The 14,938-nt window shown below is 41.6% G+C and overlaps 1 protein-coding gene across 1 annotated transcript; it reads right to left on the reverse strand.

Annotated features, from left to right (window-relative positions):
- Positions 1–7,346: 7,346 nt before the first annotated feature.
- LOC310966866 (E3 ubiquitin-protein ligase RNF14-like) lies at positions 7,347–13,782 on the reverse strand. Its single transcript, XM_083940796.1, has 8 exons — positions 13,741–13,782; positions 13,464–13,629; positions 11,982–12,112; positions 10,925–11,851; positions 9,398–9,476; positions 8,953–9,168; positions 7,618–7,790; positions 7,347–7,519 (listed from the first exon to the last, which is right to left on the reverse strand). The coding sequence occupies exons 2-8, from the start codon at positions 13,615–13,617 to the stop codon at positions 7,379–7,381; spliced, it is 1,821 nt and encodes a 606-aa protein (XP_083796922.1). The 5' UTR covers positions 13,618–13,629; positions 13,741–13,782; the 3' UTR covers positions 7,347–7,378.
- Positions 13,783–14,938: the final 1,156 nt, after the last annotated feature.

Genomic DNA, 14,938 nt, shown 5'->3' on the forward strand with positions numbered 1-14,938 from the left:
TATTATATCAAAAGATGTTTACCCATTACTTCCATAAACGAGATTAACAGCCACAATTTTAATGTTTATAAAGTGTTCGGCACAAACTTTGCATCAAAAACACTTTAAAAGGACTGACGAATAGGCAATAGTTCATTTTTGAATCAGTTGTCTAGAGAAAGTTAAATATTGGGTTATCACTTTTCTGTTCATCTGAAAGGCTTCTTCAGTCCAAGTGTAGTTGGGAACAGTGGTATCAGATGACCATGCTCACCAGTATTGGGACCATCCACCGTTAAAATGAGAGCACGCGAGAATCCTTGGTTACAATCACGTACCCAAAACAATCTGAACTGAACAGGCTCTTTGGACAGTGACATGTCTTCAGTGAAAACTCTAGATAGATTTCCTCAAAACATCGCACCACCTGGATGATAAAGAATAACCTTTACATTATGTGATTTGTCTTATAGCAATATCTGCAAAGTAGCATTTTGTTAAATGCAGTTTAAGAAGAGCAAGTAGCCGTGTTTCCATTCAGTTGTATTGGGCGAATATTTTGCAGCTTTTTGACTGGTTTGGAGCAAATAAACCTGGCTACAACGTAGTCGGAAATTGGCATGCATAGCTGTACTCCACCAGTAAACAGAGAAGAAGAAGTTGAGGTTGCTTACCAAGAACAGAAAAAGACGTCTCTGCCATACGACTCAGCTACGAGAGAAAAATAGAGGTTCTCAGGAATTTTGTTAGATTGGGCAAGTTTCAATTATTCTATCATGTTGGCTAGTATTGGCCTCAAACACACGTGGAAATATTCAGGAAACCATAGCAACAGTGGAAACAGCTGATCAGTCATGCAAGTTAAAAGTTTTCTGCGTCAGAACGTATTCAGCAAAAGAACGGAAACACGGATAGTATGGAAGTATAGGCTGGAGATGATTAGCTTAGCTTAGCTTAGTGCTGGAAACAAGGAAACAACTACCTTGGCTCTGTCCGAAGTTTAAAAATCTGCCTACCAAAACATCTAACGCTTATTAATGGAAACAAATCGTGTTTGTTTATAGTCTCACTTGTGGAGTTATGTTGCAGCCTTAGGTGACAACAAGACTCTGGGAAGTCGCTGCTCTCTGTTTTTGCTCGCCAAGAAATGGTCACCACACGTAATTCCCCATAAATAGTTGACCATGGAGGTTCATTCTTGACCTGGGGATAGGTATGAAGCTTTCAGCCAAAATCTTCAAGAAAAGCTTTGTCCTTCTAGTGTTGGTCATGAAAATGTGCTTCCAAGGTCAACAATAAACCTCCTCCACTTCCCCACGATCAAGTATTGGACAAAGTTCACAGAAAAGAGGCCAAAACATTGAAAAGAAGAAGCCTGTGGGAAGCAGCCTAGGCTTAGTTTCCACCCCTGCTTCTCTTCCAGTCTTCATGCTAAGCTAAGCTAATAACCTCCAGGCTCCAGCTCCATACTTAGCATGCAGACATAAGAGAGGTGTCAATCCCCTCGTCTAACTCTCCAACAGAAAGAACATATCTCCCAAAATGTCACACTATTCATGCATGCGTGTACTAAATTGTGCCTGTCCACTTCAGCCGTATTGATTTATAATGTTACTCAATCACAACATATAGAATCAGTTATACTTGCCTCACACGAAAGCCCATGTATCCTGGTCTTGGACACTGACAGAATTCAGGACCCCTCACCTCCATCTACTGTCAGGGGCCGTGAAAACCTCCTAGCAGAGCCCCTCGCAGGACGACATATACTCCTGTATTCTTTGGAAACCTCAGCACACTTCCAGTGCCTCTGAACAATGTTGCCAATATACCACTGACTGACTGACTGGATGGATGCCTGATAAACTGATTTCTGAGGCTGTGTGTTTTCTGACGGATGAATAAACGTGCAGATGATATTAATAACCAAGCCGAGTTGCTGCTCATTACAGTGAATATGTGTCTTGTGTTTTCTTCCTCGGCTCATGCTGCTCCAGGGGAAATAACCGTTGCGTTAGCCGATGCCGTTATTGGCTCGCAGGGAGGAGACGCTCTCCGCAGCCTAGTTTCCACCACACTGATAGCCAGGATTTACTCGTTATTCTGGATATTACTTCGACCAAGAAAGCTGTTATCGCGCCCCTGGTAGTTTGTTTGTTTGCCTGTCAGTGGGATATCTCCCGGACCTCGTGAACAGATTGCCTGAAATGTGGTGTACTGGCCTCAGGTTTAAGTTGGTATTTCTGTCACTGGATGGCTTGTTCTTATTGGCAACTATGAAATCTGTGTTCGAATAGGGCCACGCATTAATCACCAGTAGGTAGTATTGGCACCGTTCTCCATGATGAACTGGCGTACGAGTCTGCCAGCCTGTCGGTCTTCAAAACACTCTTTTCATAAATGCTCTCCTATCTGGAGACATTTAAAAATGATTTATGCACATGAAGTTCTATTAATACTTCCTATTAAATGGGATTTTTTTCACCTTCCTCACTCAGACATCAATTTGAAGCTTTTCTGTAGAGCTGATTAAATTCGCACGCCAACACTTTCTTTTAATCCCATTTTAACTTTTTTTTCTTGGTGCTTTTTGTTTTCTAAGGATGTCAGAAATGACGTTTTGAACAGTGCCTTTTCTTTTCCTTTGTATTTTATGTGTTACATGGACCAAAAAGAGGCTGCACGCGCACGCACACACACACACACACACACACACACACACACACACACACACACACACACACACACACACACACACACACACACACACACACACACACACACACACACACACACACACACACACACACACACACACACACACACACACACACACACACACACACACACACACACACACACACACACACACACACACACACGTCTTTGTTCCACTGTTGTGACAGAACAGTGGAGGAAGGGAGGGTGACATTTAAAAAACAGGAAGTTAATCAGTGAGTAGATGCAAAACGCCCAAGAACTACCTGCAGGGGAGGCATGAAAATGTAAGCTAGGGGTGGTGCGGTTCACAAAATCCACTGTTCGGTTCATATCACGGTTTTGGGGTCACGGTTTGGTTGTTTTTTCTAGTTCTTTTAGATTCTAAAAACACCATGTATCAGATCTAAAGCCTAATAATTAGATTATTATCTTAAGGACATGGCATGCAATCATGCAAAAAAGTGAAATAAAGAGACAGCTTGTTTAGGGATTACTGTAACAATCTTAAATGAAAGTGAAGTGAGACTTTGAAACAGTAGGAGAGACATTGCTGCAAGTTCTAACGTAAAAGTGAAGTATTCACATTCAAACATGTGCATGCATACTTAACTGCAATAGTGCAAGAAGATCGTGTAGAAAAGTTGTCAACTGGCTTTGACAGGAACCCTTTATTTAAAATATTATGCTTTTACATTATTGCTCACACTGTTGTCTCGGTACAGGTACATTACAGGAAGCTGAAATGGTCTGAAAAGTGACTCCCGCTATCGGAGCGGCAATGATTTTTTATGTTTAACCAATTAGAACAGAAAAGTAAACTGCAACAATTTTGTTTCAGCCTCTAAAATGAGAATGTATATATGACCGTAAACAGAACAGTTTTGAATGGTTTGGTAAGACAAAATCAGACCTCTGACAACCACAAATTGTGGATCTTATAAACCAAACAATTAATCAAATAAATAATTGGTGGATTGATAAAAAAAAATCAGTTGGATAATCAATAGGTTCAATAATTATAACTAGGGAGGATGTAAGGCTTTAGTATAAACACGCAACACTCTGACTTGGTTAAAAAAGCAAACTGGGGGATTTCCTTTCATAGATGATTCATCTTTGCATCCTGAGCTGCAAACATGTACGTTCAATAACACCTTTCACTAATACACTGTTTGCTTATAAAATACTGAATGATAAAGCATATTTATTAATAAAAAGTGCATAGGGATCCCATGTACTTGACTGTGCACTACCTGTTTTGACAATATTGGTCATTCGTCGCCCTCTACTGGTCATGACACAGTATGACATGATGTGATTTTGTGAATGGCTGTAGAGCTTCAGTAGAAATCAATGATGTTAAATATTTAGTTTTATATACGTTTCTGGATTTCTTTTAAAGAATTATGACTTAATAATTAACTTGACCCCTGTGCAGCAAAATACCATAGAGTCTATGTTTTAGTGGACAGATTCCAGTGCATTCATTTACTCAAATACTGCACTTGCATAATGTTTTGAGGTACTTTATTTAACTATTTACATTTTATTTTCATTTATTCTTCTACCCCACTATATTATGGAACTTAATATGATACTTTTTATTCCACAGATATTATTTTTTTTTACATCAGTTACTTTGTATATTCAGAATATTAATTACTCAAGATTATAATTATAATCTCAAGATATACACGCAGAATGATTTATACATTGACAGATTAGAGCAGGGGTGTCAAACTCCAATTCACAGTGGGCCAAATTTAAAAACTGGGACAAAGTTGTGGGCCAAACTCTATTTACTACTACTACTATTTACTTAAAAAATTAAAAAATTAAAAAAGACTGCAAATGTGCATGTGTTCCCTTCTCTCCAGATGTGTAATGTTGAACCTTTTCAGTGCAGGTCCTTGTTCTTGTCGTGGTGTTTCTTATGTTTGATTCTTTGGTTACAGCCACGGTGGCTCTGCAGACGAGACAAACAGCTCTTTACCTTCACATACAGATCATCTGCCTCCCACCGCTGCTGAAAGCTCCTGTTCTCCATCTTTCTTTGGGTCGTTTTTGGGGAGGGGTGGATTAAGCGAGGCCTAGGCAGTGTGAGTACAAACGGGCCTGGGGCGCGGGGGGAGAGGGAGGGGGGGGACAAGTACCCTAAAGCCCAGGGCGCGGTGCGGAAGGACAGTGTGAGTGCGCCCTTGTCTGCAGAGACTGGGAGCATGGATGCTCATGTTTGTCAACAGAAAAGTAGACGTGTATGTGCTTTATACTCATGGGCCAGCTCTCAGAGAACCGTGATATGATCTTGCGGGCCAAATGTAATTACACCGGGGGCCAGATGTGGTCCACGGGCCTGAGTTTGACACCCCTGGTTTAGAGCGTCAGTGTGTCTCTATAGCAACGGAGGAGGTTCGGGTTTTAACGGCGCGTCTCTAACGGTTGTTGAGTTGTTTTTGAACTGGTACAAAAATAACAGACACACTTGTTGTGTAGTCGAAAATAGAAGTTGTTCGTCTTCATTTTCCCGCAACTACTATTTTGTATTATTGTGGCTTAAAGCAACACTGGGAATATGAAACATGCGTTTGGTAGATTCGTATTATTTCCAGCCCGCGCCCCTACAGTACTACTGCGCAATTAACTAAGTTACCATGACAACTCAACAGTGCATTTGTGGTTACATTACTTAGCGTTATGTTTAAAAAAAATAGCGGGTCAATAACTCTGCTTTACGTAGGCAGACATCAAACAAATATAACACAAGACACACCAAGCAAGCTAATATTACTTACTAACGTTAGTCCAACAACAAAAAGTCCAACTCGGCGCCTCTGACTTCCTCCATCAACGTCCTCTTCCGCTTCTCCGCTAAGCTGTTACGTCCGTAGAGGCTGCTGTTGAACCCGGTGCTGTTGCCCGCTCGCCCGGCCCCTGCTCTGGCCCGACACCGGCGCCGCTCCCCGCCATCATGAGCCCCAAGTACTCCAGTAGTTAGTTAGCGTTAGCGCCCGGCCAACGGAGCTAACTGTGGCTAACTAACGGCTAACGTGTAGCAGCAGTTAGCTACTTTGACCCTGAGGAAACCCCGTATGTCACCGAGATTCGTACCGGGGAGACGTCTACGAAGCCCCCCACGAGCTAGTTATCGCGTGACCACCATATAGTAATGCGTGACCACGAAATAGTTATTGCGTGACCACGAAATAGTAATGCGTGACCACGAAATAGTTATTGCGTGACCACAAATAGTTAATGCGTGACCACAAGATAGTTAATGCTTGACCATGAGATAGGTAAATCGTGGCCGCCAGATAGTAAGGCGTGGCAGCCAGATAGTTATTGCATGACCACGAGATAGTTATTGCGTGACCACGAGATAGTTATTGCGTGACCACGAGATAGGTAATGCGTGACGACAAGATAGTCATTGCGTGATAGTAAAGCGTGGCCGCCAGATACTCATGTGTGACCACGATATAGTAATCCGTGACCACGATATAGTAATGCGTGACAACGAGATAGTAATGTGTGACCACGATATAGTTATTGCGTGACCACGAGATAGTAAGGCGTGACCACGATATAGTTATTGCGTGACCACGAGATAGTAAGGCGTGACCACGAGATAGTTATTGCGTGACCACGAGATAGTTATTGCGTGACCACGAGATAGGTAATGCGTGACGACAAGATAGTCATTGCGTGATAGTAAAGCGTGGCCGCCAGATACTCATGTGTGGCCACGATATAGTTATTGCGTGACCACGAGATAGTAATCCGTGACCACGATATAGTAATCCGTGACCACGATATAGTAATCCGTGACCACGATATAGTAATCCGTGACCACGATATAGTAATGCGTGACCTCGATATAGTAGATGCGTGACCAAGAGATAGTGAGTCGTTACCACGATATAGTTATTGCGTGACCACGATATAGCTAATGCGTGACCACGATATAGTTAATGCGTGACCACGATATAGTTATTTAGTGACCACGATATAGTAATGCGTGACCACGATATAGTTAATGCGTGACCACGAGATAGTTAATGCAGTCATTTCCATGCTAACATACTTGTCTCCCTATTACAAGCAGTAAATAAAGAAGTTAAAATTAGCCCCATTGTTACTAGCTTCAACATGTCTGCACATTAATGCATCACAAATAATTGAAACCTCCCCCCCCCCAATAAACATAATATAAATATAAAATATATATAATATAAATGTAATAAACTGTATTTAAATGTTAGTGCAATTGACTCCTGGAACTAAATAAAGCACGTCCTTAAAGTGAAGTCACTTGTACCTTTATGACAATTTAGACAAACTCTAAATTATCACTGTTTTACAGTCCTGTATTATTTTTTTTATCTTGAATTTAACTTTCAAACTATTTCCCAAATCAGGATATTTTAATGGCGTCCTGTTATTTTTATGGTGATGCTTCTTTAACTTGATGTCAGTGTAAATGAGGGTCGCCCCTCAATAATTTAGTATAAATAAAGGTTGAATGTTTCTGAACATATATTATGTTATTATTATTATTATTTTTACTTCTTTGCATTTTTTCTCATAAATCAGCATTAGTGTGCATTGTCAAGTATTTCTTAAAAGTGTCCTTAAAAGTGAAACCGATGTGAGCACAGCGTAGGCTGCGACATGCGTAGAGTTAAGCCCGGTTGTAGTCGTAATGAGTGCAGGAACTTTCCGCAAAGTGATTGTGTGAAAGACTGGTCAGTCCGGTGAGGCAGGTCCAGCAGAATCTCTGTCTACACTGAGAGCACGTCATCACGTTACACCCTTGGTTCTTCTACAACAAAGAACACAACAACACAAGCGTTAGCTAAGACACGGTGGTCTACAACAGTCAGAACTTTACACTGCAATAAAGTGTGAATCACTGAATACCTGTATTCTGCAGAAGCAGTGAGGACAGTTCTTACTGTTGAACACTATCCAGTCTTCACTCAAGCAGTCCGTCACAGTGCCCCGCATCATACTGCGGCCGTATCTGCTCTCCAGGAGTCTCTGCCTCAGCTTACTGCCACTGGCATAGTCGTCCCACAGAGCCTTCAATCCCTCTGAGACACACGCAGCAACACAGAGCACTGATTTAGAGACACATCCAGACACAACTGCACCCATGTACGCTCAGCGGCCACTTTATTAGGCACACCTGGTGCTTAATAAAGTGTCAGTGTGGTCTTCTGCTGCTGTTAGAAAGTAGGTCGTGTTGTATCTCCTGCATTCCTCTGTTGTAACCGGTGGATATTTGAGTTACTGTTGAGTTACCATTGTCTTTGGGGCGGCAGTAGCTCAGTCCATAGGAGAGTTGGCTAGGAACCGTAGGGTCGCTGGTTCAATTCCCCGTGTGGACCATGTATGGAGCGTGGACTGGTGGATGGAGAGGTGCCAGTACATCACACAAGGCGTTCGGTGCTCAGGGCACCGGTCACTGGCAGCCCCCTCGCTCTAACATCTCTCCATTAATTGCATGTATAGGTCCTGTCTGTGCATGTGTGTGTATTTCGGGCCTGTGTGTGTAACATGATTAATAATAAGAGTGAAAAAATTCAATTTCCCCGTTGCGGGATGAATAAAGTAATTCTTCTTCTTCTTTCTATCAGCTCCAACCAGTCTGGCCATTCTCCTCTGACCTCTGGCATCAACAAGGCATTTGCGCCCACAGAACTGCTGCTCACTGGATCTTTTCTCTCTTTTTAGGACCATTCTCTGTAAACCCTAGAGATGGTTGTGTGTGAAAATCCCAGTAGATCAGCAGTTTGTGAAACACTCAGAGCAGCCCGTCTGGCACCAACAACCACGCCACGTTCAAAGTCACTTTAATCACCTTTCTTCCCCGTTCTGATGCTCGCTTTGAACTGCAGCACATCGTCTTGACCATGTCTACACGCCTAAATGCATGTGGTTGCTGCCGTGTGATTGGCTGATTAGAAACTTGCGTTAACGAGCAGTTGGACAGGTGTAATTAAGTGGCCGGTGATTGTATGAATGTAACTGGTACATATTTCTACTCAAGTACTGTACTTGCGTACAAATCCCAGCTTTACATGGAAATTTTCTTTTTATACGCATTAAGACTTCTGCTTCATAGACTCTACTCTTTACTTCACTGCAGTCACTTGACATCTTCAGTCACCTGTTACCTTACATATTTTTGCATGAAACACATACAAAGAGTTGTGTTACAAATGAAAAACAAATATACAGAAGTGCACGTACCTACTGACTCTGGCAGATCTGCGTTGACTTGCTGTGCTTCCTGTATTTTCCTGTTCATGTTTGTGTTGCTCTTTGTCTGACAGGCATCTGCTCCATGATAGGTCTTTCTGCAGGTGACACAGAAGGCAAAGCCACACACAAAGCACAGGGCCGCGGAGCTGGATTTCTCCACGATGACGGCCGAGCCACAGGAACGGCGAGGGCAGTACACCACATCTATGAGGAGGGGAGGAAAGAGGAGATGCGAGCACGAACCAAGTGTAAAATGAATGATTGAGAAGGTGCTAAAATGTTTATTTATTAATTAATTAGTCTTGTTTTTACAGCACCACATGCTTGAGATTTCAAAATATAATATGACTTCCCTCTTCGTTCTGATTTATATATATATATATATATTTATATTTATATATATCTGTTTAAGAAGAAAAGAAGGGAAACACACCAGCCATGCAGTCCAGAGTAGACTGTAGCAGGAGGCGGTCGTAGCGGCTGAACAGCTCCTCCCCTACCAAACGCTTCACCTGCCAGTCAGGGCAGAAAGAGAAGCAAAGACTGAGAATATGTCTCAATTATCTAAATTATAATGCAGATAATTTCAATTAAAATGCAGGCCATTTCTTTTGTCAATAAAAGTATATTGTTTATTTCATCTATAGGTGGAAAACTATAAAGATACGCATGCAAAACAATTAGAAAAAGTACTTCTGTTACATAGTTTGTCCACCAAACTATGTATTCACATCATGGCCACATCTCCAGTGGTGGAAAATAACTTGGCACATTTTACTTGGTACTGTACAATTATGAGGTACTTGTACTTTACTTGAGCATTTCTACTTTATACTCCTTTAGCCTTTTAGTCCACTTCATTTATTTGTCCAGCTATAGTTGATGGATGAGGGTTTATACAAAACACATCATCTTACAAAATATGATGTTTTATCAAAGATGAAAATGCCCAAAACTATATATAAAGTGGCTAAAATGTGATTTAGCTCAGACTCCTACGGCATTTAAACACTGACTACTTACATTCATCAATACTAATACTGAATATAATAATATAAACTTGATTTGCATATTAAGTACATTTACTTTTGATACTTTAAGAACATTTAAGTAACACAGTGACTCTTACTTGAGTACATTTTTTAATTCAGGCCTTTTACTTGTAATGAATTTTCAATATTGCAGTATAGCTTTTACTTAAAGGTTGAATATGGAGAATGAGCAGAACAGCGCCGTCTAGTGTCTCAAGATCGTAGTCGCAACAACATATAAATCCAGCAGTCGGGTTGCCAGGTTTGTTGCTAAGTGTGTCAAGTGAGGAGACAGGAGACCGGAGTCTGTCTGAGCCTGTTTGAACCCATTTCCTCAAGTACTGCAGAGGAGTTTGACTGACAGGTTACTGTTAGCTGTTACAGCTAAGTGAACATGAAAATTAGCTTATCAATCAAGGAGAAACGTAGCCATTTCGGTGTGCACTTTAATGTCGTTGAACTCCTTTATCTCAGTTCATGGAGTGAATGCTTGGCCTATATTGACTCTGGTTTTTGTCCGTCTCCGATCACTCAGGTGCTGGCACAAATATCGCTCCCTTCGCTGCCTACAGTAGCTGCGCCGAACAACAGACAACCCTGGCAACCCGCAATGCCGGCCTCTATTGGCTGGTACAACAGAACGTGATAGAAAGTCATTATCAAACCCCTCAAATTTTTTTTTAATTAATTCCTTCTAAATATATTTCTTTTTAATGGAAACGCAATACTTTCATTCTGTACCCCTCAAATGCCCCATGGGTGTATTATTATTATTATTTTTTAATATAGCTTTTTATGAAGATTCTAGATATTCAGCCTTCAATTAAAGGATCTAAATACTTCTCCCAGCCCTGCTCTAGCATAAAGCATCGCAGAGCCTCAAACCCAAGAAGTAGCAGAGAGAACAGTAAGACGGGTCAGGATTTTACCTGTGCAGGTGTAGGGGTTGCGGCGCAGTCTGTCTCAGGACAGGTGACACCGCGGACGTTCCCTTCTTTTATCCGGAGCTTGCATAGCGCTGCGAGACAGGCCTGGCAGAAGATGTGGCCGCAATCTGGCAACTGCACGCAGTCCGAACCGAGCCAGCTCCCAAAACACACACCGCAGTCAAACACGGTGGTGGCAAACTCTTTCTGTTTTTGGGCCGCATTATAGATCAAGATCTGGGACAGGAGGGTCTGTGATGCAGTTAGCGACAGACCAGAGGGGGTCGGGTCTTCATCCTGAGGGGATTCTCTGGTGGGGTGGATTGGCAGAGAAGCAGCCCCCTGTTCACTTTCATCGAGTGGGTCTGAGGAGTTAGAGGGAAGCAATGATGAGGCAGAAACATCCCCTTCATTTAGGTAATCTTCCTCGCCACGTTGATCAGACTGAGCAAATGGAAGAAGCTGCAACTTGCCTGCAGCCGAGGACAGATCCCTCTGGTAGTCGACCTCAAACTCTGATGTTTGGACGTTTTCTTCAGCCTCCCTTGCATCTGAGGCGTGTGCAATATAGGTACAATGATCTCCCTGAGAGTCTGAGGTTGCAGGATCTTGGCCATCAGCAACAATCGGCTGCTCAACTTCCAACGATGGTGCAGAGAGGTCCGGTTCACATGGATCTGAGACATTACAACCCTGGCTCTCTGTGGGTCCTGGCTTTGGAGTGTGTTGATTTTTTTCTGAGAGTGCAGCATCTAAGGAGTCCTGGCTACATCTCTGGGTGCTGTGTTCATCAGAGGGAAGCTCCAGCAGAGTTTGGATGTCCAGGAACTGGAGGGTCTCTTCTTTAAGAAACTGAACCCAGGAGAAGAGCACCACAGCGCCTCCAGTGGCCCGGTAGAGATCAGTGAGCTGAGCAGCCAGTGCAGAGAGCTGTGGGAGTGGAGGGCAAACACACTGATGTAATCTCTGTTGACTCTCTGCAATCTGTATTCACCAATAGAGATTACAGCCATAAATGTGACCAATGGAGTTTTAACTGACCCACATTACTCCTGATTACCTGTGTGTGTGTCAGCCAGCTGCAGGTGAGTGTGAAGGAGGGAGGGGAGCAGGACGGGTAGTCCTCAGGGAGTGCAAAGGTCAGAAGCAGAGGTGGGAGAAATGATATCTCATACTGCCTCAGCGTTTCCCCTGAGGAAGAAAACAAAACAGTAAGACAGCATGACCAAAGTACATTACACACGTAAAATATTCAATACTTGAAGACACATCACTGGTCTCCACATTAGTTCTCATTTCAACAGCCTGGTGGTGCGCGGACACTGAACTTATCCAGAAATAACACTCAGACGCCAGTATCAAGTGTCACTGATAATAATAATAATATTACATCATAAACTATAGAACAAAGATATTTCAGTTAAAAGTGTTTTCCCAGAGAACTTTACTCTGAAGGTTTGAGGTTCTTTGTCTTGGTAAAGACGTGGACGAATCCTCACCACATTTCTATTTACACTTCCTTATATTACTTACTTATTAACCGCCATAACATATAAGTCATATTCACGTTACTATAGATACTATTATAGTTACTGGAAGTGTGTCTGTCTCTGTCTCTCTCTGTCCATCTATCCGTCTTTCCTCTCTTTCTCTCTCCTTTTCTTCCTCCCCAACCGGTGCAGACAGATGTCCGTCCTCCACAGAGCTGGGTCTGTCTGACGTTCCTGTCTGTTATAGGGAAGGTTTTCAACACCACCGTACTCTACGGGGGAATTGTTGGGTCTATGTAAATCGTAGAGTGTGGTCTTTACCTAGTTTTTAAAGTTTCCTGAGATAAATTTTGTTATGATTTGGCACTATAAATAAAATTGAACTGAACTTCAAAATGTATTGATTTGAAATATGTGCTGAAATACAATCCAATGGATATGACATCAAACGACAATAATAAAAAATATAATAATATAATGAGGAGAATTTTACTTATGTATTTATTTTATATTTTGGTCGGTTCAGTCCTCCCTAAAAATATATATACATTTTTATATAAAGTATAAATATAATTATTATTATTAGTAGTAGTATTAGTATTATTATAAAATAGTAGTGGACGATAAAGCCCAAATCTTCTGTTCTGATAGAGGTTATTTCATATCTTGATGATGATTTATATTATACTTTATATAACATTAAATTCAATAAGTAAAGGTTTAAAAAGAAATGAAAATAACCACATGGTAAAGCCTATTTGTGTATAAAACAAAGGAGATATTATAGTGTAGTAGTTTTCTCATTTTATGAAGAACTTCAGTGCAAAAACAGGAACTCAAAATATCTAAAATCAGACTTTAAGAAGATTTGAGTTGTGAGTATTTAGATGTCATAATTGTGTACCACGAAATTAACCAATCAATCATTCAATTATGTCGAATCATCGCCCTTTTATAAAATAATATATTGTAATAATTGTATTGTAATGTTTCATTTGGTTTCCCATGATGCAAAGCGAACTGACGCACAGGTAACATGCTGTTGTCTTTACCTTCTCTCAGAGCCACAGTGAAGTCTGCAGGCAGCTCCACACACACTCGGATTTCTCCGGCGGACTTCGGCTCTTTCCGGACGAACTCCTCCGAATCAAAGATACTCTGGAAGGCGAGCAGTTCGTCTTCCTGCTCCTCCGTGTCCGCATTCATGGCTTTAATCCACTTTGTGAAGACAAAAAAAAGTATTCTTTAGATTAGTTGGTTTCCTGTTGGAGCACAAAAGTAGACTTTGTCTCCGTAAACAATGAGTCTGAAGTGAAACGTTCAAAATACTCGTTAATTCGCCGGTGCTCGGTGCCAGTCTGTGTGCCAGTCCGTGTGCCAGTCTCTTCCCGGTCCGCCCCTCTGTGGACTCATGGTGTCTGATGCAAGGCGCAGGACAACAGCAGCAATAACTTCCACCTATTCCTGCTGTTGACAGCGCGACAGGTCAACATTAGGTCATTTACGGTACTCGTGTTAAACGCACCTTTCTTTGCACAAATGACCAAATAAGATGTTGTTATGAAGATCTGGGTGATAGATCTACATCCGAACAGAAGTAAGACATGTATTTGATCTGTGCATTTAATTAAATGTCCAGATATTAAAAAAAATGTAACAGATGAGTGCTGTAAAATACACAGTGGTGGAATATAACCAAGTATTGAAAACATTGCTTTGTTTGCTGTTTACCCCGCTATATGTATTTGACCGTTGTTGTTTCCAGTGAGTTGTATTGTTGTAGATGATAAAGATGTAATGTAGAAACAGTCTGCCGACACATCTTGTTGTATATAAAAAAGGTTTATACAAAAAGAACTGCATCTGCGAGACCCCAGGTGACCTGGAGACGCTCTGTGGCCTCTTGACCCAAAACATCATATTAGTAAATATATATTAAGATACTTCATATTTCCCCCCTTCAAGACTCCAAATGTCTCAAAAAACAATAGAGTAAAACATGCATATTTAATATTATGACAGAAATAACGGTTCCTGCTTCTTACAGCATAACCTTCATACACCTTTATGGAGTCTGAGTGAAAAACCTATCTGGCAGCTGTCCCCCTGAAAGTTTCCCTCAATCAATCAAGACAGGAAAATTCGGCCCGAGGCGACCACACACAGTACTCCCACTCAATTAAAAAGGAAATCTTAACCATTTAGCTGGAGATATAGTTTAAGTAAATACGTGTGAAAACCTCAGGAAACAAAATCCAAACAATATCCCACTTCGGGCTGGTCGACCCGTCAAACCGCCCGTTGGACCTTTCTCTGCCTAATCCCCACTGTCTCTAAGCATCAGGGGGGAACATCTGGGGTCCGTTACTCTTCTGATTATTAAAAAAAACCACATTACCAATGTATTATTTAAAATGAAACCCCTTTTGACCCATTGCTCATCCACTCTCGACTTCTCAGACAGTTTCATTTGGAGGCGAAAAGACGTAAAATGATCCAACAGTTCACAAAAAACGTAAAGATTGGA

The sequence above is a fragment of the Echiichthys vipera genome, assembly GCF_963691815.1.
Source record: "Echiichthys vipera genome assembly, chromosome: 3".
Taxonomy (NCBI): domain Eukaryota; kingdom Metazoa; phylum Chordata; class Actinopteri; order Perciformes; family Trachinidae; genus Echiichthys; species Echiichthys vipera.

What these genes read in the sequence shown, in the direction of transcription:
- LOC310966866 (XM_083940796.1), bottom strand. Translation starts at nt 13,617, where the DNA reads ATGAATGCGGACACGGAGGAGCAGGAAGACGAACTGCTCGCCTTCCAG. An exon ending in CAACCCCTACACCTGCACAG is followed by an intron (nt 9,477 to 10,924) that starts GTAAAATCCTGA and finishes CCTGACTGGCAG; the next exon opens with GTGAAGCGTTTGGTAGGGGA. An exon ending in TACTCTGGACTGCATGGCTG is followed by an intron (nt 9,169 to 9,397) that starts GTGTGTTTCCCT and finishes CCCTCCTCATAG; the next exon opens with ATGTGGTGTACTGCCCTCGC.